General features: G+C 44.4%; 1 protein-coding gene across 5 annotated transcripts in view; it reads right to left on the bottom strand.

Moving 5' to 3' along the window:
- The window catches only part of map3k7 (mitogen-activated protein kinase kinase kinase 7), a 47,852-nt gene extending 28,719 nt beyond the window's left edge, over positions 1-19,133 (bottom strand). For 4 of the 5 annotated variants that reach the window (XM_061753507.1, XM_061753505.1, XM_061753503.1 and 1 more), the window contains exons 1-7: positions 18,947-19,133; positions 18,432-18,546; positions 18,242-18,352; positions 17,634-17,699; positions 16,975-17,020; positions 9,543-9,681; positions 209-337 (exon numbers count right to left, since the gene is read on the bottom strand). In XM_061753507.1, the coding sequence (XP_061609491.1) occupies positions 209-337; positions 9,543-9,681; positions 16,975-17,020; positions 17,634-17,699; positions 18,242-18,352; positions 18,432-18,524 (584 nt within the window). In that variant the 5' untranslated portion in view covers positions 18,525-18,546; positions 18,947-19,133. The remainder of the gene's footprint in view (positions 1-208; positions 338-9,542; positions 9,682-16,974; positions 17,021-17,633; positions 17,700-18,241; positions 18,353-18,431; positions 18,547-18,946) is intronic. The other variant, XM_061753504.1, reaches the window with a different exon arrangement.
- Between the last annotated feature and the right edge of the window lie 5,144 nt (positions 19,134-24,277).

The raw sequence follows: 24,277 nt of genomic DNA, 5'->3' as shown, positions 1-24,277 counted from the left end.
TTTTCCTCTTTGTTTTAAACATTTATAAGCTCTTTTTTTCTTATAAAACACATTGAGTTACCTTGTGTATGAAATACACTATATCAATATATTTGCTTTGCTTTGTAAGTCACTTTCCGCCTTTGTGTGAACACAAAAGGGCCAACATCTGACAAGCATGCTGGAATGAGAATGTTGAAGTCCAGTTTCAAAAATTGGGAAAAAATACTTGCCTTCAAATACCTCTGGCGCCATCCATGCTGCACTTCCTTTGTTGTTTGTCATATGAGTCTGAATGTCACATGCTGTTCCAAAGTCACATATCTTCAGTACAGTGCCACCAGCCACAAGCAGCAAACTGTAAAAGGACAAAGTATGGGCATGAAAACATACAAATGACATACATTTCAGAGTTCTGAAATGATCCATTGGCTTTGATTCATCAAATTGTCATATTAACGAGTAAATCGGGTAATTTGGGATTAATATGGTAATTGCACTGGATGGATGACACCCAATAAAGCCAGACTAATTGTATTTCAAATGCACACAAAATTGAAAAGACTGAGATTTACAATTCACTACATGCTATATTATTGTCTGTGCAAAAAGAATGAACTACAAGGAAGAAGAAGGGAAAAAAACTGGACGCATGGCTATACTTTAAACACATGGACAAAACGGTCGGTACCCTAAAAGGAAGAAAACCCCACATTGAAATAACTTTAAACTGACGAGACTGGAATTTGCCTAAATGCATACTGACAAGGTCGAGAAGGTCGTTTGGACAGGAGACCAAACTTGAGCTTTTTGGCAATTCACATCAGCTTCATGTTCAATGACACAAAGATGTGAAGCATCCAATAAAAAGGGTTCTGAGGCAGCTTTGCAATTCTGTTCATTATGAGAGCTGCGTCAAATACTTTGTTTCCCTCCGAAGGTTGCATGGGAGGAAAATATTTTTGGAACCGTTTGTCATCTTCTGTTGGGTTCCGTCCTGTTCTGGTTTGTTTTTGTCCTTGGTGAACATCGGTGGGTGGGTGGGGTCTCCTGCATCGCACGTGCTGCCCACCATTATCACCGGGGTATTACTCTCATGTTCTCTGTTCCGCCAGTGGTTACTTTTCATCTTCCATTTCCGTGTAAATACGACTGTGATTTTATGTCGCTTGTTTTTTTTAGCCTTGTGTAGGTTTTCAGTCTTCTTCCCTCCTGCGGCTCTCCGTCAACCTACCTTAGTTTGTTGTTATTTTGGTTCTGTTTCCACAAACCTTTGTCATGTTGCCGTTTGTTATTTGTATTTGTTCACGCAAGCGTGCTCTGTAAATTGTGTTTGCACCGGAATCCACCAACAGCGTTTTGGCGCACACCTGACAGTTCTCACAGTACGATGCAGTACAATTCTATAACAGTAAAAACAACCACATTACCGAAAATAATGAGTAAAGTAATACTAAGAATAAATACAACTGAACTGTACTACTGTTATAAGGCAGCATTTTGCTCAGAGGGTCGCATACGGGGGAGTGGGTGGGTGGTTGAGGTGAAGAAATAAAAAAAATCTAAGGAGGCAAAGGCCACTACAACTTTAATTTCTTAAAACACCCTAAAACTAATCCACCAAGCAGTAATGATTTATATTTAGACATATTACTGTATTGTTCATTTGAAAAGCTGCTACAATCAAAGCATTCTATTAAAAGTCGATAAATAGTTGAGGATTTTGTCTGGATTTTGGATTGACAAGAGCAATCTGGAGGAATTAGGGTTTCACTCTTTAAAGCTTGATCATAAATGTGACATGTTCACAAATCGGACCTGGACCTAGTTCGTGTCTGACGTTTTGCATATCTAGAAAAGCTCTAAATAAAACCAATTTATTGTTAACAGTAGCTAGGCGTATGACAATTACACATTTTGCTGGACATATTGTCCCACAAATTATTGCTGACAAATGGTGTCAGTGTCCAGATTTTTGGAGAAATTAAAATGAACCACTAATGTCCATCCATCCATCTTCTTCCGCTTATCGGGAGTTGGGTCACGGAGGCAGAAGCCCGAGCAGGGAAGCCCAAACTTCCGTCTCCCTAGCCACATCGTCTAGCTCTTCGGGGGGAATCACAACGCATTCCCAGGCCAACCAGGAGACGTAGTCTCTCCAGTGTGTCCTGGGTCGTCCGCGGGGCCTCCTCCCGGTGAGACGTGCTCACCAGGGAGGCGTCCAGGGGGCATCCAAACCAAATGCCAGAGCCACCTCATCTGGCTCCTCTCAATGCGGAGGAGCAGCGGCTCGACTCTCAGCCCCTCCCAAATGGCCAAGCTGCTCATCCTACCTAAGGGAGATATTGTCATATTTTGTGGTTCGTAATGTGCCACACATTTTCAATGGGAGACAGATCTGGACTGCTGGCAGGCCAGTCTAGTACTCTGAGTCTTTTACTACGTAGCAGAGGTATTGCAACACGTGTAGAATGTGGCTTGAAATGTCTTGCTGAAATACGCAGGGACGTCCAAGAAAAAGACGTTGCTTGGATGGCAGCATATGTTGCTCCAAAGCCTGTATGTAGTTTTCAGTATTAATAGTGCTTTCACAGATGTGCACTTTACCCATGCCATGGGCACTAACTCACACCATCACAGATTCTGGCTTTTGAAATTTGCAATTGATAATAATCCTGATGGTCCTTTTAATTTTTGGCCGGAGGACACGACCGCCATGATTTCCAAAAACAATCTGAAACGTGGACTCCTCAGACCACAGCACACTTTTCCACTTTGAATCAGTCCATCTCAGAGAAAAGCTGGAATCTGGAAGCTGGGGGGGAAGATGTGCTTTGGATTCCAACATTGACAATGGCCTTCAAAAATCGTTTCTGGGTGTTGTTGATGAACAGTCCCCTCCAAAGGTATTGGAACGGCAAGGTCAATTCCTTTGTTTTAGTGGTACACTGACGACATTTGGGTTTCACTTCAAAAGATGAATATGAGACAAAAGTACAGAATTCCAGCTTTCATTTCATGGTAATGGTAGTCAAAGAAACCATTCATCCTCACGTCTGCAGTCTGCTGCTATCAGTATCTCTGAGCACAATAAGTGAGGCGGATCGGTGCAGCGTCTGCAGTGATGCGGACTTTGTATCGGTCCATTGTGGTAAAGAAAGAGCTAAGCCGAAAGGCGAAGCTCTCAATTTACCGGTCGATCTTCGTCACCTATGGTCATGAGCTGTGGGTCGTGACCGAAAGAACAAGATCCCGGATACAAGCGGCCGAAATGAGTTTCCTCCGCAGGGTGTCCGGGCTCTCCCTTAGAGATAGGGTGAGAAGCTCGGTCATCCGGGAGGATCTCAGAGTAGAGCCGCTACTCCTCCGCATTGAGAGGAGCCAGATGAGGTGGCTGGGGCATCTGATTCGGATGCCTCCCGGACGCCTCCCTGGTGAGGTGTTCCGGGCATGTCCCACCGGGAGGAGACCCCGGGGACGACCCAGGACGCGCTGGAGAGACTACATCCTTCGGCTGGCCTGGGAACGCCTCGGGATCCCCCCGGAAGAGCTGGATGAAGTGGCTGGGGAGAGGGTAGTCTGGGCGTCCCTGCTGAAGCTACTGCCCCCGCGACCCGACCCGGATAAGCGGTAGAGAATGGATGGATGGATGGACAATAAGTGAGCACGGCATGCACACCGAGCCTGATACCTTCAAAGACAGTCAGATTTTATATGCTCTTTCAGCAATCTTTGTAACACAACTGAAGTTTTGCTAAACTAAATATATTGTTGAAAACCATTGCCTGATTCTCCTTTAAACTGTGGAATATTCATATATACTGCAGAAAGTAGAATTTACACCGATTTTACAAAATAAAATAAAAAGCTAAATATCAGCCAATACCGATCAGGTCGATATTTAACATTTTATGCTGATCGGCTTTAATGTCATAATTCGCAGATCCTCCGCAAAAGACATTTATTTACTCCGCGTCGCCATCGTGCACAGTGTATTTCAATCCAAAAGCTACTTTATTTTTAGCCTTGTCGTGTGTCTTTTGACGTAGTACTGTAAATATCCAACGGCCAATAAAGTTATTTAACAAAAAAAAAAAAAATGTCGGCGGTGTGAAACAGAAACACGTCTGAGACAGACAACACATAATGCCCGATCAGACAAGACAAATTTGCTCTTTCACGATTCCACTGTCAGATAAAATCTTGTATTCCGATACCACCGCATCGCGTTTTTTACGATCACTGGGCTTTATCTTGTCAACTCAAATGCGACCGGATACACTCGTTACCGTGGCGACGACAACAAGAGTGGATCGCGCCGACTGTATTATAAGGACAAAATGGGGGAAAACGTGTGTCGGTGGTCACCGGTGCTCAGGAGAGGAGAGGACGTTCGTTTAAGGCTTGCTTGAGGTATGTTCACATACTTTTAATACGGCAAGCTAGTGGTAGCACGAACGGTTGTACGTAAACATGCCGCCGCTCTGTCGAATCATGCTCTAAAGTTTCGGTGTGGGTGAAGTAACTTAATTAAAAATAAAGTAATTTAATTACAGTAAGTTCGCACCCATTATTTCTGTCATGTTGTAATATGGGTTTGACCTGACTGATTAGAATACACGATCTGACGAGAGCAGTGATTTCCAACCTTTATGGAGCCAATGAATATATTTTACAATTGAAAAACCTCACGGCACACCAACAAACCAAAATGTCACAAAGTGGATACATTAATTACTGTATTTACTTCCTGCCATCTAATAAGAGACCATTCATTTGTTCTGTCTGTTACTATGCCTCACTGGGATAGAGGAACAAAGATACATTATTTATTGTAAATATATATTTTTTGAGCAATTAAGTACACATGTATATACAGTAAATGAACAGGTCATTTAAATAGACAAATTCCTCAATCTTATGATCGGATCGGTGATCGTTTTTTTTAAACTCGCTGATCGGCCCCAAAAATCCTGATCGTGTAAAGCCTAGTAGAAAGTGGTCACCCTGTTGATGTGTTGAATTGATGGACAAATGAATTGTTGTCACAGTTGTACAAATTCCGACTGAACTTTCAAAGTGAATGTGATCGGATAAACGAGACGAGGGGGTCAGAAGTCAGACCACCCCACCCCCAGGAGAGCAAGATGCCCCCCCAACCCACAGGGCCCACAATGCAGCCAGTCCTCACCTAGTCTAAGTGCGAGGCTGTGTCCCTTGTTAAATGGAAAGGAGGGCTGATAGGGGCGCCTGACAAGGGAACGATAAGGGGGGGGAACCCAGGGAGCAGTCGCAGGGCATGAGAGGGGAGCCCCAACGCCAAGCAGCCATCCAGCCCGGGGGGCCCAGCCTCAGGAGCACAACCATGAGGCTAGTGAAAACCCACCTCCCCCCGTTACTATGACTGCCAGGTCCCGACTGAGACCCCCCCCTACCCAAGACCCACTGTCCCCCAGAGATGGGTGTATGTGGTGCATTCAAAGTAAGAGGATGAGTGTGCGTAATGCATTAAAAGCGTGGGGAGCAGGCAGGGTGGAGGAGCAGGGCGCCTGGACCTGGAAACGCACTGGCGTACTCAAACCCGCTTTGACACCCGTACCACCCGACTCTGTGTATGTGCCAGGATGTGACTAGTGAAAAAAAGGAAAAACTATTTAAAGTGAGTGGTGTAAGTGTGTGCTTGGTGAGTGACTAAGAGGCATGGCTCCTGCAGGTCGGGCCATCATGGAGGCCAAACGCAGACAGAGAGGGCCGCCCCACCCAGCCACACAGCACCAACCTCGGGAATACCCCCGCATTCGAGCCGGCACCCACTAGGGTTTTCTCGAGTACTCCGCCTTCCTCCCACATTCCAAAAACATGCCTGGTAGGTTAACTGATGACTCTAAATTGCCCGCAGGTGTGAATATGAGTGCGAATGGTTGTTTTTCTATATGTGCCCTCGGACAGACTGGTGTGCAGTTAAGCAGTACGGAAAATGGATGGATGGATGGATGGATGGATGGATGGATGACTATTGCTGATATCGGATTGGACTGATATCAGTATCGGCCAAAATTCAATGCTGCAATATCGGTATTGGATCAGAAGTGAAAAAGTTGACATCGGGACATCCCCAGTTAAACTGCATATATGGCTATGACCCCCTCCTTGAGCCGTCACCTTATCGTGGTGGAGGGGTTCGTGTGTTCCAATGATTCTAGGAGCTAAGTTGTCTGGGGCTTTATGCCCCTGGCAGGGTCATCCATGACAAACAGGTCCTAGGTGAGGGACCAGACAAAGCACGGCTCAAAGACCCCTTATGATGACGACAAACGATGGACGTGGTTTTCCCTTGCCCGGACGCGGGTCACCGGGGCCCCCCTCTGGAGCCAGGCCTGGAGGTGGGGCTCGAAGGCGAGCGCTTGGTGGCCGGGCCTGCACCCATGGGGCCCGGCCGGGCACAGCCCGAAAGAGTAACGTGGGTCCCCCTTCCCATGGGCTCACCACCTGTGGGAGGGGCCATAGGGGTCGGGTGCAGTGCGAGCTGGGCGGTGGCCGAAGGCAAGGACCTTGGCGATCCGATCCCCGGCTACAGAAGCTGGCTCTAGGGACGTGGAATGTCACCTCTCTGGCAGGGAAGGAGCCCGAGCTGGTGTGTGAGGTCGAGAAGTTCCGACTAGATATAGTATTGTGAGGGTCTGCTGGGAATGTCTGGCAGAATCTCCTGTCAGAAGGAGTTTCAACTCCCACCTCCGACAGAACTTTGCTCATATTCCAGGGGAGGCGGGGGACATCAAGTCCGAACAGGCCATGTTCCGTGCCTCCATTGCTGAGGCGGCCGACCGGAGATGTGGCCGTAAGGTGGTCGGTGCCTTTTGTGGCGGCAATCCCCGAACCCGTTGGTGGACACAAACGGTGAGGAATGCTGTCAAGCTGAAGAAGGAGTCCTACCGGGCTTTTTTGGCCTGTGTGACTCCTGAGGCAGCTAATGGGTACCGGCTGGCCAAGCGGAATGCAGCTTTGGTGGTCGCTGAAGCAAATGGGAGGGGTTTGGTGAAGCCATGGAGAAAGACCTTCGGACGGCTTCGAGGAAATTCTGGTCCACCATCCGGCGTCTCAGGAGAGGAAAGCAGTGCACCACCAACACTTTGTACAGTGGGGATGGGAAGCGGAATGCAGCTTTGGTGGTCGCTGAAGCAAATGGGAGGAGTTTGGTGAAGCCATGGAGAAAGACCTTCGGACGGCTTCGAGGAAATTCTGGTCCACCATCCGGCGTCTCAGGAGAGGAAAGCAGTGCACCACCAACACTTTGTACAGTGGGGATGGGGCGACAGAATTTCAAGGCGCAGCCGAGGCGTAGAGGGGTCCGGTTTGGTGGTCTCAGTATTGCATCTCTACTATTTTCAGATGATTTGGTTCTGTTGCCTTCATCAAGCCGTGATCTCCAACTTTCACTGGAGCAGTTTGCAGCAGAGTGTGAAGCGGCTAGGATGAGAATCAAATCTGAGACCATGATCCTCAGTCGGAAAAGGGTGGCGTGCCCTCTCCAGGTCGGGGATGAGATCCTGCCCCAAGTGGAGGAGTTCAAGTATCTTGGGGTCTTGTTCACGAGTGAGGGAAGATTGGAACGGGAGATCGACAGGCGGATCGGTGCAGCGTCTGCAGTGATGCGGACTTTGTATCGGTCAGTTGTGGTAAAGAAGGGGCTAAGCCGAAAGGCGAAACTCTTAATTTACCGGTCGATCTACATTCCTATCCTCACTTATGGTCACGAGCTCTGGGTCATGACAGAAAGAACAAGATCTCGGATACAAGCGGCCGAAATGAGTTTCCTCCGTAGAGTGTCCGGGCTCTCCCTTAGAGATAGGGTGAGAAGCTCGGTCATCCGGGAGGATCTCAGAGTCGAGTCGCTGCTCCTCCACATCGAGAGGAGCCAGATGAGGTGGCTGGGGCATCTGATTCGGATGCCTATTGCTGCTGAAATGATGCAAATTCTCCATTGTGGGACTAATAAAGGTGATCTTACACTCTTAAATATTTATTATATTAATGTACTTTTCAATTTATAGGCCCATTTTTGCAAGTGACGTAGCAGTAATGATGTATTAATTCATTTCAGGTTTCCGGTCCCTGTGTTTATGTAGCTGTTATCATATATTTCATTGTTTTCCTCTATAAACGCGTACTAATTTGCCTGTTCTGCTCTTCAAAGTTGGCTAATCTCCGCTACAACGCGGTTCCAGCCAGACCTACGTGACAAGTGCACTGTACCACCCGATCACTTATTTTGGCGTTTTGTGACTTCATGTTACGATAGCAATTGGCTCTCCGCCGTCTGTCTCCTGTCTTTTCTTCCCTCCATGATAAAGATACTTCTCAAAATGTAGTTTACTCGCTGTCATGGAGGCGATGATTAGTGACTTATGCTGCTTCTGCTACAACAGATGCGATGCGCACATTCGCCTCCCCAGCTAGGCATCGTATTTAGCTGCGGTCGCCTCCGCGTTAGCTGTAACTTGTAGGTTAGCTGGGGCGGCGCAAATACATAGCATGCAACAAGCATTCCACCTTAGCTGAACAGTGGAAAGCAGCAAGGTTGGAGAGAGAGACGCTGCAGTTTGGACTAGCCGCTAGCATAATGACAGTAAAGCCACACGGCTCCCACAATTGCAACATGCAAATTGGAATTTTTGCCGTAATAAAGACTTTCATTTTTGTTAATCTGTGTTTATGTTACCACTAGTTATTTCATGGTCACATTTATGGTTTATGGGCCACAACTATGTCATTACCCAACCGTGACTATAGGTTGTGTGTCAAATAATGGCATCCCGGTGAATTCAACTAAAGAGTCATCCCAGCCCAATGGGCATTGCTTGTTAACTCATTCACTGCCAGGCTTCCCAGTTAACATGGATATCTGACTTCTAAAGCCGTCAATGGCAGTGAATGTGTTCATAGCAAATACTTCTTAACTATGTCGTCTACAAGCTTGCGTGTCGGCTCAGCAAAGCTATGAGTTAGCAACAATGAACAACATGTTATGTTGGCTCTTTTATTTCGGTGACAGTCTTTCAGTCTGAAACCGAAAACGCACCTTTGGGCTATTTTCGGCCGAAATTTCAGTGCATAACTAATACTATTTTGGATAAAATGGGACAGAAACCCAAGTGTGTGATATGTTGTCCAGTGTGGGCCTTTTTTAATGTTTCCAGTTGACGCACATAAACGCAGTTACGTTTCTCCTCATATCTCACTGCAGAAAGACAAGTTCAGCTATTTTGTGGCTTGCTTTATTTGTACAGTATTTTATATGCAGATTAATTTTCCTTACTGGGTTTGATGATTATGTGCTCTGAAATTGACTGTCCAAATGTAATTAATTACATTAGTATTCGTGTTTGGCAAGATACTTAAGTGTAAGTTTCAGAGGACTATTTTAACTAATTTGCTTAACGGGTGATGACTTACTGACTGACCATGGGAAAATATGGGTCACACGTTGAGATCAATTGAGAACCCCTGGTGTAAGGGTAGAGTGAAACAGGACACAATAGAATGTGAGGTGAAAAGGTGCATACTTAGGTGGCTTGAGGTCCCTGTGGATCAGAGCCTTTGGTTTCATGCCATGGAGGTAGGCCACACCCTGGGAACACTGTAAACACCAGCTCATAGCATGGGAAGCAGAGTAACAGGGGAGTGGTTCAGCACCATGCAGCACTACGAACAAGAAAGTGTAGTCACGACCCTGACAATGACAACATACAAGCTTCCACAGGAATAATACACATGCACAGGACTGACATTCAATGAGCGGAATAGGTATGTGTACCCTTTGGAATTTGTTACATTTCTGCATAAATTTGTCATAAAATGTGGTCTGATCATTTAAATCACAAGAACAGAGTCTGCTTAAAACTAATACCACACAAACAATTGTGTTTTAATATTTCATGGAAAATAACATGCAAAATTTACAGGACAGGGAGGGAAAAAGTAAGTGAACCTGTAGGCTACGGATTCTCCAAGAGCTATTCAGTCAGGTGTAAGCCAACCCAGAGTCCAATAAATGAGAAGATTGGAGGTGTGGCTTCAAGCTGCTCTGGCCACTAGAAAACACACACCAGGTTAAAATTGTCTCCTGTCAAGAAGCACTGCCTGATGTGTACCATGTCGCACTCAAAAGAGCTCTCAGAGGACCAACGATAAAGAACTGTTGACTTGTATAAAGCTGGAAAAGGTTACAAAAATATCAGAAGGTTCAGCACTGTTGCTTCTCTTTCAAGGAGTGGCCATCCTGCTAAATGAGTGCAAGAGGACAGCGCAGAAAGCTCAATAAGGTTAATTAAAAAAAAAAAATTAAAAAAAAGAACCCCAGTGTAAGCTGAAAACTTACAGAAATCAACGGCACATGCCAACATCTCTGTTGACAAATCTACTATATGTAAAACATGAAACAAGAATGCAGATCAGGGGAGAACACCAAGGAAAAAGCTGTTGCTGTTTAAAAAAACAATGCTGCACGTTTGAAGTTTGCTAAAGAGCACTTGGACGTTCCACAGCACTACTGGCAAAATATTCTGCGGACAGATGAAACCAAAGTCAAATTGTTTGGGAGAACCACACAACGCCGTGTGTGGAGAAAAAAAATGGCAAAGCACAGCAACATCAAAACCTTATACCAACTTGAAGCATCATTGTATGGGGATGCTTTGGTAACTCAGACCCTGAACAGCTTGCTACCATCGAAGCAAAAATGTATTCCCAAGTTTATCAACCTATTTTGCAGAAGAACTTGAGGCTAGTTGTCCAACAGCTGAAATCAACAACAGAATGGCTTTAGAAGAAGAACATTTATGTTCTGGAGTGGCCCAGAAAAAGTCCTGAACTCAACCCGATTGAGATGCTGTGGCATGACACATCAGACATCCCAGGAATCTTACTGAATTGCAACAGTTTTGTAAGGAGGAATGGTCCAAAATTCATCCTTATCGAGATAGCTTCCGGTCTGGCGAGCATGAACTGAACTTCACGACCCACCTTTAAACTGTTTTTTAGTCTAACTGATCAAATGTTCTGCGTTTGTCACTTGGGAGTGCCTTGTTTCATGAAACCTACCTAAACTTCCCAAAGTGAGTGAAAAAAACGAGTCGCAGGCTACCGCCGCCAGCATTAGCAAAGCTGATCTGGCTGCCTCGTTAGCCGCGCTTCAAACTTCCCTGCTCATAAAAAAATCTTTTGGCGAAGTGAACGGGAAATTGGATGGGCTTCAGAAAACGGTCAATAGCCATGACGAGTGCTTGAACTCCCTGGAAGATAACGCCAAATCACTCCACCAGCGTTTGGCTAAAGTGGAAGATTGCTATGAAAGACTGCTGGCCGACAACACCAAGATAGCGGCAAAGCTAACGGACCTGGAAGGGAGAAACAGGAGGAACAATGTCCGTCTTATTGGTCTACGAGAGAGGATTGAGGGTCCACAGTCCAGCAAGTTATTCTCACAACTGTTTCAGGACGTTTTTGGACGGGACTCCTTCCCACCACCTCCGGAATTAGATCGCACGCACCGCAGCCTAGCCCTGAAGCCGGGTACTGGTGATAAGCCTCGGCCTGTCATTAACTGTTTCCATCGATCCCAAAACAAAGAGCTAGGATCCGTGAGGCGCAGAAGAGACGCGACTTGTCCTACCAAAACAACGCATTCAGGATCTACGAAGACTCTGGTCCTGACGTGGTGAGCCAAAGGGGAAAATATTCGGTGGTGATGTCAGCGTGTACAAAATGGGACTTACACAAACCTTCGCTGTTATTTCCTGCGCGGCTCCGTATTGCCAACACTGATAGCACGTACAAGGCGTTTAGCTATGTGAATGAAGCAGAGAAGTTTATCGAGGACTCAAGGGACGTTTGAGTGACAGGTGCTGACTTCTGGAAGCTGTGTAACTACTATTGTAAAGAGTGTTCACTGTTTCCACATTGTAGTTTACACGAGGCATTGTAATTATCTCTAAGGTTTAACACTTATAGTAGTGGCAATAGCGTATGTTCCATCCAGCCATCCATTTTCTACCGCTTATCCGAGGTCGGGTCGCGGGGGCAGTAGCTTTAGCAGGGACGCCCAGACTTCCCTCTCCCCAGCCACTTCATCCAGCTCTTCCGGGGGGGGATCCCGAGGCGTTCCCAGGCCAGCCGAAGGATGTAGTCTCTCCAGCGTGTCCTGGGTCGTCCCCGGGGTCTACTCCCGTTGGGACGTGCCGGGAACACCTCACCAGGGAGACGTCCCGGAGGCATCCGAATCAGATGCCCCAGCTACCTCATCTGGCTCCTCTCGATGCGAAGGAGCAGCGGCTCTACTCTGAGATCCTCCCGGATGACCGAGCTTCTCACCCTATCTCTAAGGGAGAGCCCGGACACCCTACGGGGGAAACTCATTTCGGCCGCTCGTATCCGGGATCTTGTTCTTTCGGTCACGACCCACAGCTCGTGACCATAGGTGAGGGTAGGAACGTAGATCGACCGGTAAATCGAGAGCTTCGCCTTTCGGCTTAGCTCCTTCTTTACCACAACGGATCGATGCAAAGTCCGCATCACTGCAGACGCCGCACCGATCCGCCTGTCGATCTCCCGTTCCATTCTTCCCTCAGACCCCAAGATACTTGAACTCCTCCACTTGGGGCAGGATCTCATCCCCGACCTGGAGAGGGCACGCCACCCTTTTCCGACTGAGGACCATGGTCTCAGATTTGGAGGTGCTGATTCTCATCCCAGCCGTATTTTAGGTGTTGTCTTGGCTTTCCATGCCTTTCTGCACCTCCCTTTCTTCATGTGTTCAATACTTTTTCCCTGTGTCATTTCACATTATTACACACAATTTTTGATTTCTTTGTATGTATGGATTACTGGGGTTGTTCCCAACATCGTGACATTTTCAGGTCAATAGTACCTTTAGAAGTATATTCATTGAGAAAAATGGTGACGTGTTAAATGCTTGGTAATTCAGCCACTGTAAATCATACGTATCCGACGTTGAGTGCAATATGGACGCTCACGGGGCACGCATCTGACCTATACGTCGTCAAAAGGCAACAAACGTCACAATTGTTTGACAAAACAGACGCAAAAAACGGCAACGGTGGACAAAGCAGCAGAAAACAGTCAGTGGCGAAAAGAGGAAGCTTTAGAAGTGATAAATATAGGAACATGTTGGCTCCCGTTGCACAAAATACCTGAAATTGCCACAAATGCATCACGACGAGACCTCCGCGAGGGGACCCATTCACTTCCACAGTAGAAGCCGCCTTTGTTTTTGTCACGTGAATGACTGCATAAAAAGATCACATTTAACAAAAAAATCCAGATTGGCCATCATGCCCTGCAGTGTGAAAGTACCCAAAGAGTCGAGCCACGCTCTGAAGTCACATATGAATGACATAAGCCCCATTGACGACAGCGAACGGCAACATACATTTGATTGACAGGTGAAGGGCTCGTCTTCAGCGGACCAACCACAGTCTTGCAGCCCAAAGGCGGGCCTTATTTTTCATGATTTCAGAGGCATAAAAACAACGACGACGATATTATTGTTTATCTTAATCGTTTTTGGGAAAGTATATCTTTATTTTGTATCTTTTCTTCTGTTTTAAATATTCATAAGCTATTTTTTCTTTGTTGTGAAATGCTTTATCATGTAAAGCACGTGGAGTTACTTTGTGTATGTAATACGCTATATAAATACATTTTCTTTGCTTTAAAAAAATTCTTAGCACGACAGGCCTAGCGCTAGTGATGGAAGGAACAACACTGGTGCGTCAGCACTGTGCCGAGCACACAAGAGTGAAACCCCGTATTGGTGCGCGTATCGCTTTAAGAAAAAATAAAATAAAATAATCATGTGACCGATACAGGAAGTGTGTCATTTGGATGCGCCGCGCCAAATTGTGTTTATAAGGAAACAAACTGCATCAACGTTGCAGATTTGTTGGATGGCGTTTTGCTGTTGCTGTTGGATTTTTGCTTGCCCTCACCCTCTTCCACTGACTTCATGGATCGGTCCACGAAGAATTTGGATCTTTTGACACCAAATAAGGTCCATCTTTTTCTCCTTTGGGCATTGTTTACTGTTCGTTTCTGAATTACATATGTTTGTACTCTTTTCTGGTAAGAGATATGAATTGTTTTCAGATACATATACTTTTTATTTGATTGTACTCTGCTCCACAGAGCTATCTTACATCATCAGTAAGACCACTTCATCAATGTGTGGTGATCCGCACCTTTATCAACTCGCACTTACATTTTTATGCTCACCGTCTTCATCTGTACCCTGTCAAAGAGTTTTTTTCTAAGGCAGGGGAACTGGAGAGATCGCCTTGGAGCAAAGACACTTCAAAAGCTTTTGTTCCTCAATACAAATGCAGAAATTAATCCATTTTTAGTCTTTTACTTCATATGATTGAACACTTAAGTTAACAAAATTCCATACACATGATACAAATTTTAACTCCGAATTTTATTACAAATTTGCTATATATTACATACCAACTCATTTGAGCATTTACAAATTGTAAACTTCTCATAACTCGGCAAACAAATTTAGCAAATGAAATTATACAATGATGAGATCATATTTTAAGGACTAGCGGTTAAATAATATTTCACAGGCTGATGTTGGATTTGCAGCATGTCCGCTTTTACATCTCATTTTCATTTTGTTTCCCTGTAATGATTTTAGAACTACTGCAGGGGTCACTCTTGAGTGACAAACACAGTGTATTTCAATACAGTGCCGACACAGTTTGTGAAGTGTGTCAATACACTCCTTGAGGTATCATCATCGCATCACTACCTAGCACGTCTGATCTGTAACTACGGGAAATGTTTGCTGGTGGTTATTGCGGCCAGAGGAGGTTGAATCCAAGGGTTCACTTTTTCCTCCCTGTCCTGTCAATGTTTGCACGTTATTTTCAATCAAATATACTGCATAATTGTATAGTACTAGTTTAAGCAGACTGTATTATTCTTGTGATATACATGAAGGTCAGACCACATCCATCCATCCATCCATTCTCAACACCGCTTATCCTGGTTAGGGGTCGCAGGGCGCCGGAGCCTATCCCAGCTGAGTTCAGGCGAAAGGCAGACGACACCCGAACTGGTCGCCAGTCAGCCGCAGGGCACATGTAGACAGACACGGACAACCATTCGCACTCACATTCACACCGTCACCGAGTGGGAACTGAACCCGCGCTGCCCGCATCAAAGTCAGCCGAGTGTAACACTATCAATGACCTGCTCAGACCACATTTTATGACCAATTAATTAAGAAATGTTAGAAATTCAAAAGGGTTCACATATTTTTTTTCCTCCCACTGCAATGCTTTTGTATATACAGTGTATCCTTAGGTGATTCAAAAAGAACTTGAGCATACAGGACAAAAGGAGTTGACAACTGAATAACATTTAAGTATCTCTATTTCTCTATGCTGCTACGGTAAATTTGAGGATATTTTGAAAATGTAAAGACTTGCAGAGATTTATAGAAAGTGTTGAATGTTGATTTTTTTGTGTTTCCTACTTTGTTACATCATTATTGATATTTATTCAGAATCCTTAACATGATCGGTCGGTGACTCCTCATAGCTTAATAACATCATTATTGATACTACAATTCATATAATAAACATAATTAAAGCTAATTTGAGCAAACTTGCTATTTAAGAAGTCCGCATCAAACTGGTAACACTTCGCAATAATCAGTACCCAAGGAGAGGCTCTCAGTTTCAAAAGGGTGGGTGACCCCTGTTCTAAAGCAAACAAAGGGCAACTTTCCAAAGCAGGCAGACGTTTTTATATATATATATATATATATATATATATATATATATATATATATATATACACACACACAACTGGCTTACATTACCCAAATCTGACAAATATTTGTGCCTCCGGGTCAGTTACACAAATGCAATCTTTTTTGAGTAGGATTTTTCCTTACTTTCTAGCAGAAGCTTGGTGGTTTTGGGCTAACACTGACTTTTAATTGGAACCTAATTATTCTGATCTTATATATTCATAATTCCACAGTTCCAGCTGATCAAAAACAGCCCCGATGGACGGATGGAACTTCAACCTTGGTTTAAACCTCCCTTTTTTAAACTGTTGCGCATAACCCCTAGATTTATGAGGAGGATTGGTTCTTATTTTTGCCTACTCATCCAGAAAATCATTTGTGAGGTAGAACGCTGATGTTGGAAAATAGGATACTCAAGCTCTATTTTTTGTTATACTTTTATCCATATTATGTTCAATGGGATGGAAGTATGGAGGACCAAGAGTGCCAATATTAAATATATACATAATTAAATAATAAAATGTATCATGATTGATTTATGTCATGATTATTTACATGTTTATTTCAATATTTACTAATAATGAATCATTCCTGATCCAGCCCCAACCAATTGTTTCTTCCTGCATGAGCTCTTCCGTGGGACATGGCGGGACAGGAACAACAAAATAAAACAGTGAAAAAAAAGACATATCAAAATAAACAAACATTGAAATCAATGGTGAAGACATGAACTATTGAAATAAATACATATAGAAATAATTAAATATATACATCAATATTGAAATGAATATTTAAATACTTGATGACATTTATTTTATTATGCATTTCTTTCTTTTGATTACCACTCTCGGTTCTCCATAATTATGGAAGTCACACTTGCATGCCTTTGTTGCACTTGAGAGAACAAATGACTCCCTAAAACAACATATGTTGTGTATTCCAAATCCTGACCCGATTACATAGGAGTAAGAAAAAGGTCACTCGCTATATAAGGACTACAATGTTGAGATGGACAAATGATGCAACATGTAAACAGCCAGTCAAACAACTAATCAGGGATAATTCTCCTGTGTGGCAGGCTGCCCTAAGTGCACCCACAATCGCAATATAATAAATGTGGATTGTACTTACTTGAGAGTATTGTTCTAGTGTAAACTCACCATTGTACAGTGACCCCCCTTCAGCATATTCCATTACAAGACAGACCTAAAGGGGAACGTCATCATATTACAATAGCTGTTATGGCATTATTTCATCACATGCTAGTGCAAGAAATACTGAGATACATTACCACAAGTAGGCATGGGCCGACCGAAAATATTAAGTTTCATGGAATTGCAATCACAGCTCTAAGATGTATTGCTTTTAAATAGTTGGGTAATTAACGATAACTTTTTTTTCACATTGAACACAATCTATTATATTCTGAAACAACATATAGAATATTAGTTACATTGTCAAAGCAATAAACAACAGAATATTTCTAAATTTAAAAAAATCAATGTTGTACTGATAGCGTCAGACAAACGCTAGGCTCAGCGTATTTATTTCACCAATGCTAGAGGCGCTAAAACTTGTAGCTGGTTCCAAATGATTATTTCAAGGCAGCATTCTCATTTCAAAAAACAAACCAAAAAAAGATTCCGCAGGAAATGCATGATGGAAAACCTCAGCAGTTTGAAACCGTATACCATGAAAAAGGCAACCAGCACATGTCTATAAGATGTCCAGACACTATTGATTATTATTAAGTATAATACTTAATCATGTGACCACAGCTACATAAAGATGAGTAATATAAAAACAATTGTTAACTTACTGGATTACTGCAAGAGCCATACAACTTCACAATATTAGGGTGATTTACACGAGAAAGCTGCCGAAGCTGCAGACAAAGGGACACAGGAATGCTTTATCAAGTTAAAATTGTTACTGCGCTTAAGCTATACTAATAATCGCTATTATAAATGCTGTAAGGAAAATAGCAGGATATAAAGTACTGCCACGGTGCTTTATTAGCTACCCCCAGACAATATAATGTAAGCCAATGAGACCACCTTTGGAAAAACAATGCTCAGTTTTGATTGACAGTCAAGGAATTCATTGTTTGAGACTTCACTTCGTAGGTGTGAATGTGAGTGCGAATGGTTGTTTGTTTGTATGTATGTGCCCTGCGATTGGCCGGCAACCAGTTCAGGGTGTACCCCGCCTCCTGCCCGGCGATAGCTGGGACAGGCTCCAGCACTCCCGCGACCCTTGTGAAGAGAAGCGGCTCAGATAATGGATACTTGACCGTGCAGGACAGAAATTAACTCAATTCTGTACAAACATACTGCTCTTAGATTGCATTGCATTGCATTGTAGAGGTGTGCATGTGTGTGTTTTTAAAACAAAAAGCTGCTGCAGCACTCTTATTAAGGGAAATACCTCAACAATAAAGGCTTTTCTCTCCGATTCACTTTCAATGGTCTTGATCGCAACATCTTTTCCTTTCCACTTGGCTTTGCAAACCACTCCAAAAGCTCCTCTCCCCACGACCTGAAAATATTTGGGGGGGGACAATGAGTGTTACTTTGTGACAAGCGTTCATAAGACCACCCAAATCCACGCAGCCTACCTCCTCTACTTCGATATCCTCGTAATTAATTTCCTCAAATGGATATCCCGGAGGTGTCTCAAGCATGTCGGCGGAAGGTAACGACAGCGACATACCAGCTCACGTCAGCCACCTGCTGTCAAAGGAGAAACAGACAGTACATTGATTAGTGTACGCGCAGATATTATTGGTTAATAGCCATCCCCACATTCTACGCCGACGTTTCTTTCAAAAGTTACTTAAGAGGCGAGCGGCCTCTGTTTCCAACGGAGTTATATGGCAGCATGTTGGTCGTCAACCTTATAAGAGCTCATTGTTGCTGCTTTCACGAAGAGTACATTCTTAGCAATTGCTAACATTTTACGACATACAAACCTACACAATCACAGTACCGCGGTACAAGACCAACATTTAGTAATACCGCTTCCTTGAATAAACAAGTAAACGGAGGCCTACAGTACATTAGATGGCTTTTCACAGGAATTTAGCTTGCTCGTTTGGATGCTAACACTACATATCGGGGCTCATTAGCTCACCAGCACTGGACGTGGAGGTGTCTATTATTCATGAACAAAAACTTCAACAATAACGTCCTTTAAATAAAATGGTGTTTCCTTGTCCCGTCGAGAGCTAGCCATAACTGGTCTAGCAGGACTGCTAAACGTGTATTTTTATTCTTCGCAGGAAAGGCTTCACCAGGAAGTCAGTGCGCACTTCTATTTCTTCCCCCCGCACACGGAACACAAGTTTTTAATTCGATCCTTTTAGAGAGACCAAAGTCCAAATTTCGAGTTCATTTGACTACATTGTGACAAACTCTATATAGTATACTATATAGATACAAGCTATCAATTGGATACCACTGGACACAAACCGACCACGGCGAAGACCTAAAAGTAGATGGATGAATAGATAAAATCATTAAACACACCGGAATACACTGGCAACAAATTGCAAAATGTCGTAGTAGTTGGAAACGTGAAGAGGGCCTTCATCCTGCAGTGGATGGATAATGGCTGATGATGATGATGATGATGATGTATATATATATATATATATATATAAAAATGACATGTACACAAGAAGTATGACGATGTAAACACATTTAGAGGGTAATCAAATCACACTAGACTAAAACAAAAAAATATGTAAAATCTTGTAAAGGGGCATTTACCCAAATCTGCCCAAATCTGCCCCTACCCCAACAGAGAGCGAGCAATATATAATATACCAATCTGCCAGAGGTGGGAGTATTTGCTATTATCATTTATAATCGCATTAATTGATAGCTGGGATAGGCTCCAGCACGCCCGTGACCCTGGTGAATATATCTTATATATATATATATATATATATATATATATATATATATATATATATATATATATATATATATATCTTGTCTATGTTTTTCCATGTTAAAAGTTAGTTGTCAATTTATTGCAAATAAGTGCCGCTTCCCCACTCGAAAGAGATTGATTCAGCAACGGAAGATTTCATCTGTATTTTACTCAATGGAACAAGAAACATTCAATTTTAATTTTGCATTGAGTAGTTTGACAGTTGCATCGGTGTGTTCTTCCTCTACATAAGATTATTATTGTCTAGCTGTGATTATGCATTACTAATGAAAAGAGCGTAATCGTTACACATGCCCAAGTAATTATTTGTTCAAATTGGTCACTAAATAACAGCATTGTTTGGGCGTAGCACTTTGAGAATAGCTGACTAGTTTGAAATTTGGGCCGGACATGTCTGGCTAAAAGAGGACGTCAGCGTGTTAAGCTAATGCTTACTTTATTTCAAGCTAGCTAGCTAAAACATGTTCTTTACACATCCATCTGTTTTCAATACTGCTTATCCTCACTCGGTGGGCAAGCGAGAGGCTATCCCGGCTGACTCTGGGTGAGAGGCGGGCTACACCCTGAACTGGTCGTCAGACAATCGCAGGGCACATATAAACAAACAACCATTCGCACTCACATTCAAAGCCACGGGCGGGGTCCGGCCTGGGCATAGGCGTCATAGGTGGTCGCCTAGGGCGCCATCTGCTGCAGGGGCGCACTGCCAGCGCCCTCCTCCTTTGGAAAAATATTTAAATAAAATCCTAAAACCATTTGTGATGCCCACTGGTGCCCTCTTTACATTTCTGTCTTGAAAATTCTTTTCCTTTTGGCTTGTCCCTTTAGGGGTCGCCACAGCGCGTCGTCCTTTTCCATGTAAGCCTATTTCCTGCATCGTCCTCTCGAACACCAACTGCCCTCTTGTCTTCCCTCACGACATCCATCAACCTTCTCTTTGGTCTTCCTCTCGCTCTCTTGCCTGGCAGCTCCATCCTCGTCATCCTTCTACCAATATACTCACTCTCTCTCCTCTGGACGTGTCCAAACCATCCAAGTCTTTGTCTCCAAAACATCGAACCTCGGCCGTCCCTCTGATGAGCTCATTTCTAATCCTATCCAACCCGGTCACTCCGAGAGCGAACCTCAACATCTTCATTTCCGCCACTTCCAGCTCTGCTTCCTGTTGTCTCTTCAGTGCCACCGTCTCTAATCCGTCCATCATGGCTGGCCTCACCACTGTTTTCTAAACTTTGCCCTTCATCCTAGCAGAGACTCTTCTGTCACATAACACACCTGACACCTTCCTCCACCCGTTCCAACCTGCTTCACTTCCTTACCACACTCCCCATTGCTCTGGACGGTTGACCCCAAGTATTTCAAGTCCTCCACCCTCGCTATCTCTTCTCCCTGTAGCCTCACTCTTCCCCCACCACCTCTCTCATTCATGCACATATATCCTGTCTTACTTCGGCTAATCTTCATTCCTCTGCTTTCCAGTGCATGCCTCCACCTTTCTCACTGTTCCTCCACCTGCTCCCTGCTTGCTCACAGTGTCATCTGGAAACATCACGGTCCACGGGGATTGCAGTCTAACCTCATCTGTCAGCCTATCCATCACCACTGCAAACAGGAAGTGGCTGTCGGGGGAGGTCTACAGACTACTGAAGGTCCGCAACACAGCTATTAGATCTGTGGATGAGGAGGGCCTGAGGACAGCTACGGCCAATCTGTCCCATGACATCAGGGAGGCCAAGAGGGAGTACTCCAGGAAGATCGCCCACCGCTTCAATGACAGCTTTGCCACAAGGAGTCTGTGGCGTGCTATTCAGACCATTACGGACTATAAACCCTCACCACAGACCTGCGATAGCGCCACCTCCCTGCTAAATGAGCTAAATGTGTTGTGTGATGTGGCAAGATGGCGCCAGCGTGTCAGGCATGCCGTCAGCTGCTGCACCTGTTTTGTGCCTTTTTTCTGTTTGCAACACCTGTACAAACCGTAAACGCTCTGCTGGTGTATGATCGCCAAACGCTACTAGATCTGAGGATCACCGCTGTAAATGTGTTTAAATTGGACCATTACGGGGGCGAGGAATGGAGCCTCCTTTTCTATCGGATATCCCTTTGTACCTGCGACACACTCTTGCGCCACTGCCTCAGCGTAAAAGGCACCGACACCGGGGAAAGCGTAGTGCCTGCCTTGCGAGGCTGAGGACCGTGTTGGCACGTCCCGATCGAGGTGGTTTTGGAGCTAGTCCTCGCCTGTGTGTCACTCAGTGTTCCCTGGACCCTCGTCCTGCCTGTCCGGTTACTGAGTTGGAAAATGTATGTTTCATATATATCAAATATTACTTCTATTAGTTTATACAACCTTCACATGCTTTATTGTTCCATGTTGTGACTCCTCGCTGTTTTCCGGCCATGGTGTGACTACGAGCTGTTTTTTTCGATAAAGATAAGTTCAGGGCAGCTGGACAAAGATAATTTTTTTTGCTTTCCTTTTCTTCTCTGTCTCTCTCACCTCTGTATAACGCAGGTGCTTGTTTGCTTGGACTTCAGTAAGGGGTGACAACTCGCAAGACTTGTACCTTTTCCTCTCTTTGCAAAGACTTTTCTTTTTTCCTTGTAATAAAAACCCACAAAGACAAGATTGCTTCCTTACTTATTTTGTCAGAAAAAGATTTGCCAAAACAGTTGGTGTCAGAAGTGGGATTCCAGGATTGATTGCCGATCCAGAGGCTCTCCGGACCAGTGACTGATCATCCGGGACGAACACACCAGTCCTGCCCCTTCCCAAACATTAGGACGGCGGACTGCCTCGGGATTCCAAATGGACCAGAACTGAGAACTATGGCAAAGAACTTAATCATTTTCTATTTTAAATAGTAGTGTATTTTGGTTGGAACAATCTTGTCTTTATATTTGTCAGGACTGCTGTTTCAGCACCCTGAGTCCAGCCCGTGTGTGTGTGTGTCATGAGTGCTTTGCAGGGTTGACATGTTGGAGTCTAGCAGCCCGCACCTTTAACCTTTATTCACAAACTCACCTCCCTGTCCTCTCTGCATCTGGGTCCAACCTGCAACCGGAATCCTGACAGTATTAGGTGGTATTGGTAATTGCTCTCCCCACATTCCATTGGTAGGGTCTGAGTCCTTATGTTTGGGTTGAAGGCTAGGTTGAGGTCCTGGTTTAAAGTTTATAGGTTCGAGTCTAGTAAAGGTCTAGGTTAAAGCTCTCCCGGTTGAGTCCAGAGGTGAGGGGTTGAGGTCCCCAGGTTCGAGTTCGATAATCAGGGGTTTAGGTCCCCAACAATTTCGAAGACGTTCGAATATTGTAAAAAAGAGAGGCGCTTCTAACGACAAAAGAGTACGGCCGAATTACCAGTGTACACGTCACCTATTATGTCTCGTATGAGAGAAGAGTATGGAGAGAAGTCTGTGGAATGAGATGTGAATAAATGAATGAGGTTTCCCGGCAACAGGGAGCCTGTGCACAACCACTAAAAAAAATAAAAAATAGGTTGAGGGAAAAAGAAAGTTGGTTGAGAAAGAACAAAGATGGAAGGTGCAGAAGATGCTTCCATTGTGGAAGGAAGGGTCATTGGATAGACCTTGGATCAGAGACTGTACGAAGGAGAGGAAACAAAAGGGCTTTTGCACTCATTGTGGTGATCGATGGTGGGGGACCCAGGTCGTCCACCCTCTGGCTGACTCCCGGCGGCCCCAAAGACACAGCAGCGCTTAACTGGTGCTATACAGTGGGTACAGAAAGTATTCAGACCCCCTTGAATTGTTCACTCTTTTTTCTATTGCAGCCATTTGCTGAAATAATTTAAGTTCATTTTTCCCACATTAATGTACACACAGCACTCCATATTGACAGAAAAAATAAAATAATTGACATTTTTGCAGACTTATTAAAAAAGAAAAACTGAAATCTCACACAGCCATAAGTATTCCGAGCCTTTGCTCAGTATTTAGTCGAAGCAGCCTTTTGAGCTCATACAGCCATGAGTCTTTTTGGGAATGATGCAACAAGTCTTTCACACCTGGATTTGAGGATCCTCTGCCATTCCTCATTGCAGATCCTCTCCAGTTCTGTCAGGTTGGATGGTGAACGTTGGTGGGCAGCCATTTTCAGGTCTTTCCAGAGATGCTCAATGGGGTTTAAGTCAGGGCTCTGGCTGGGCCATTCAAGAACAGTCACGGAGTTGTTCTGAAGCCACTCCTTCGGTATTTTGGCTGTGCGTTTAGGGTGATTGTCTTGTTTGAAGAATGAACCAGTCTGAGGTTCTGAGAACTCTGGAGAAGGTTTTCGTCCAGGATATCCCTGTACTTAGCCGCATTCATATTTCCTTCGATTGCAACCAGTCGTCCTTGTCCCTGCAGCTGAAAAACACCCCCACAGCATGATGAGGCCACCACCATGCTTCACTGTTGGGACTGTATTGGACAGGTGATGAGCAGTGCCTGGTTTTCTCCACACATGCCGCTTAGAATTAAGGCCAACAATTTCTATCTTGGT

The sequence above is a fragment of the Phyllopteryx taeniolatus genome, chromosome 18 (assembly GCF_024500385.1).
Source record: "Phyllopteryx taeniolatus isolate TA_2022b chromosome 18, UOR_Ptae_1.2, whole genome shotgun sequence".
Taxonomy (NCBI): domain Eukaryota; kingdom Metazoa; phylum Chordata; class Actinopteri; order Syngnathiformes; family Syngnathidae; genus Phyllopteryx; species Phyllopteryx taeniolatus.
Note: the sequence above shows the minus strand (reverse complement) of the source record. Positions and strands in the feature narration are given on the sequence as shown.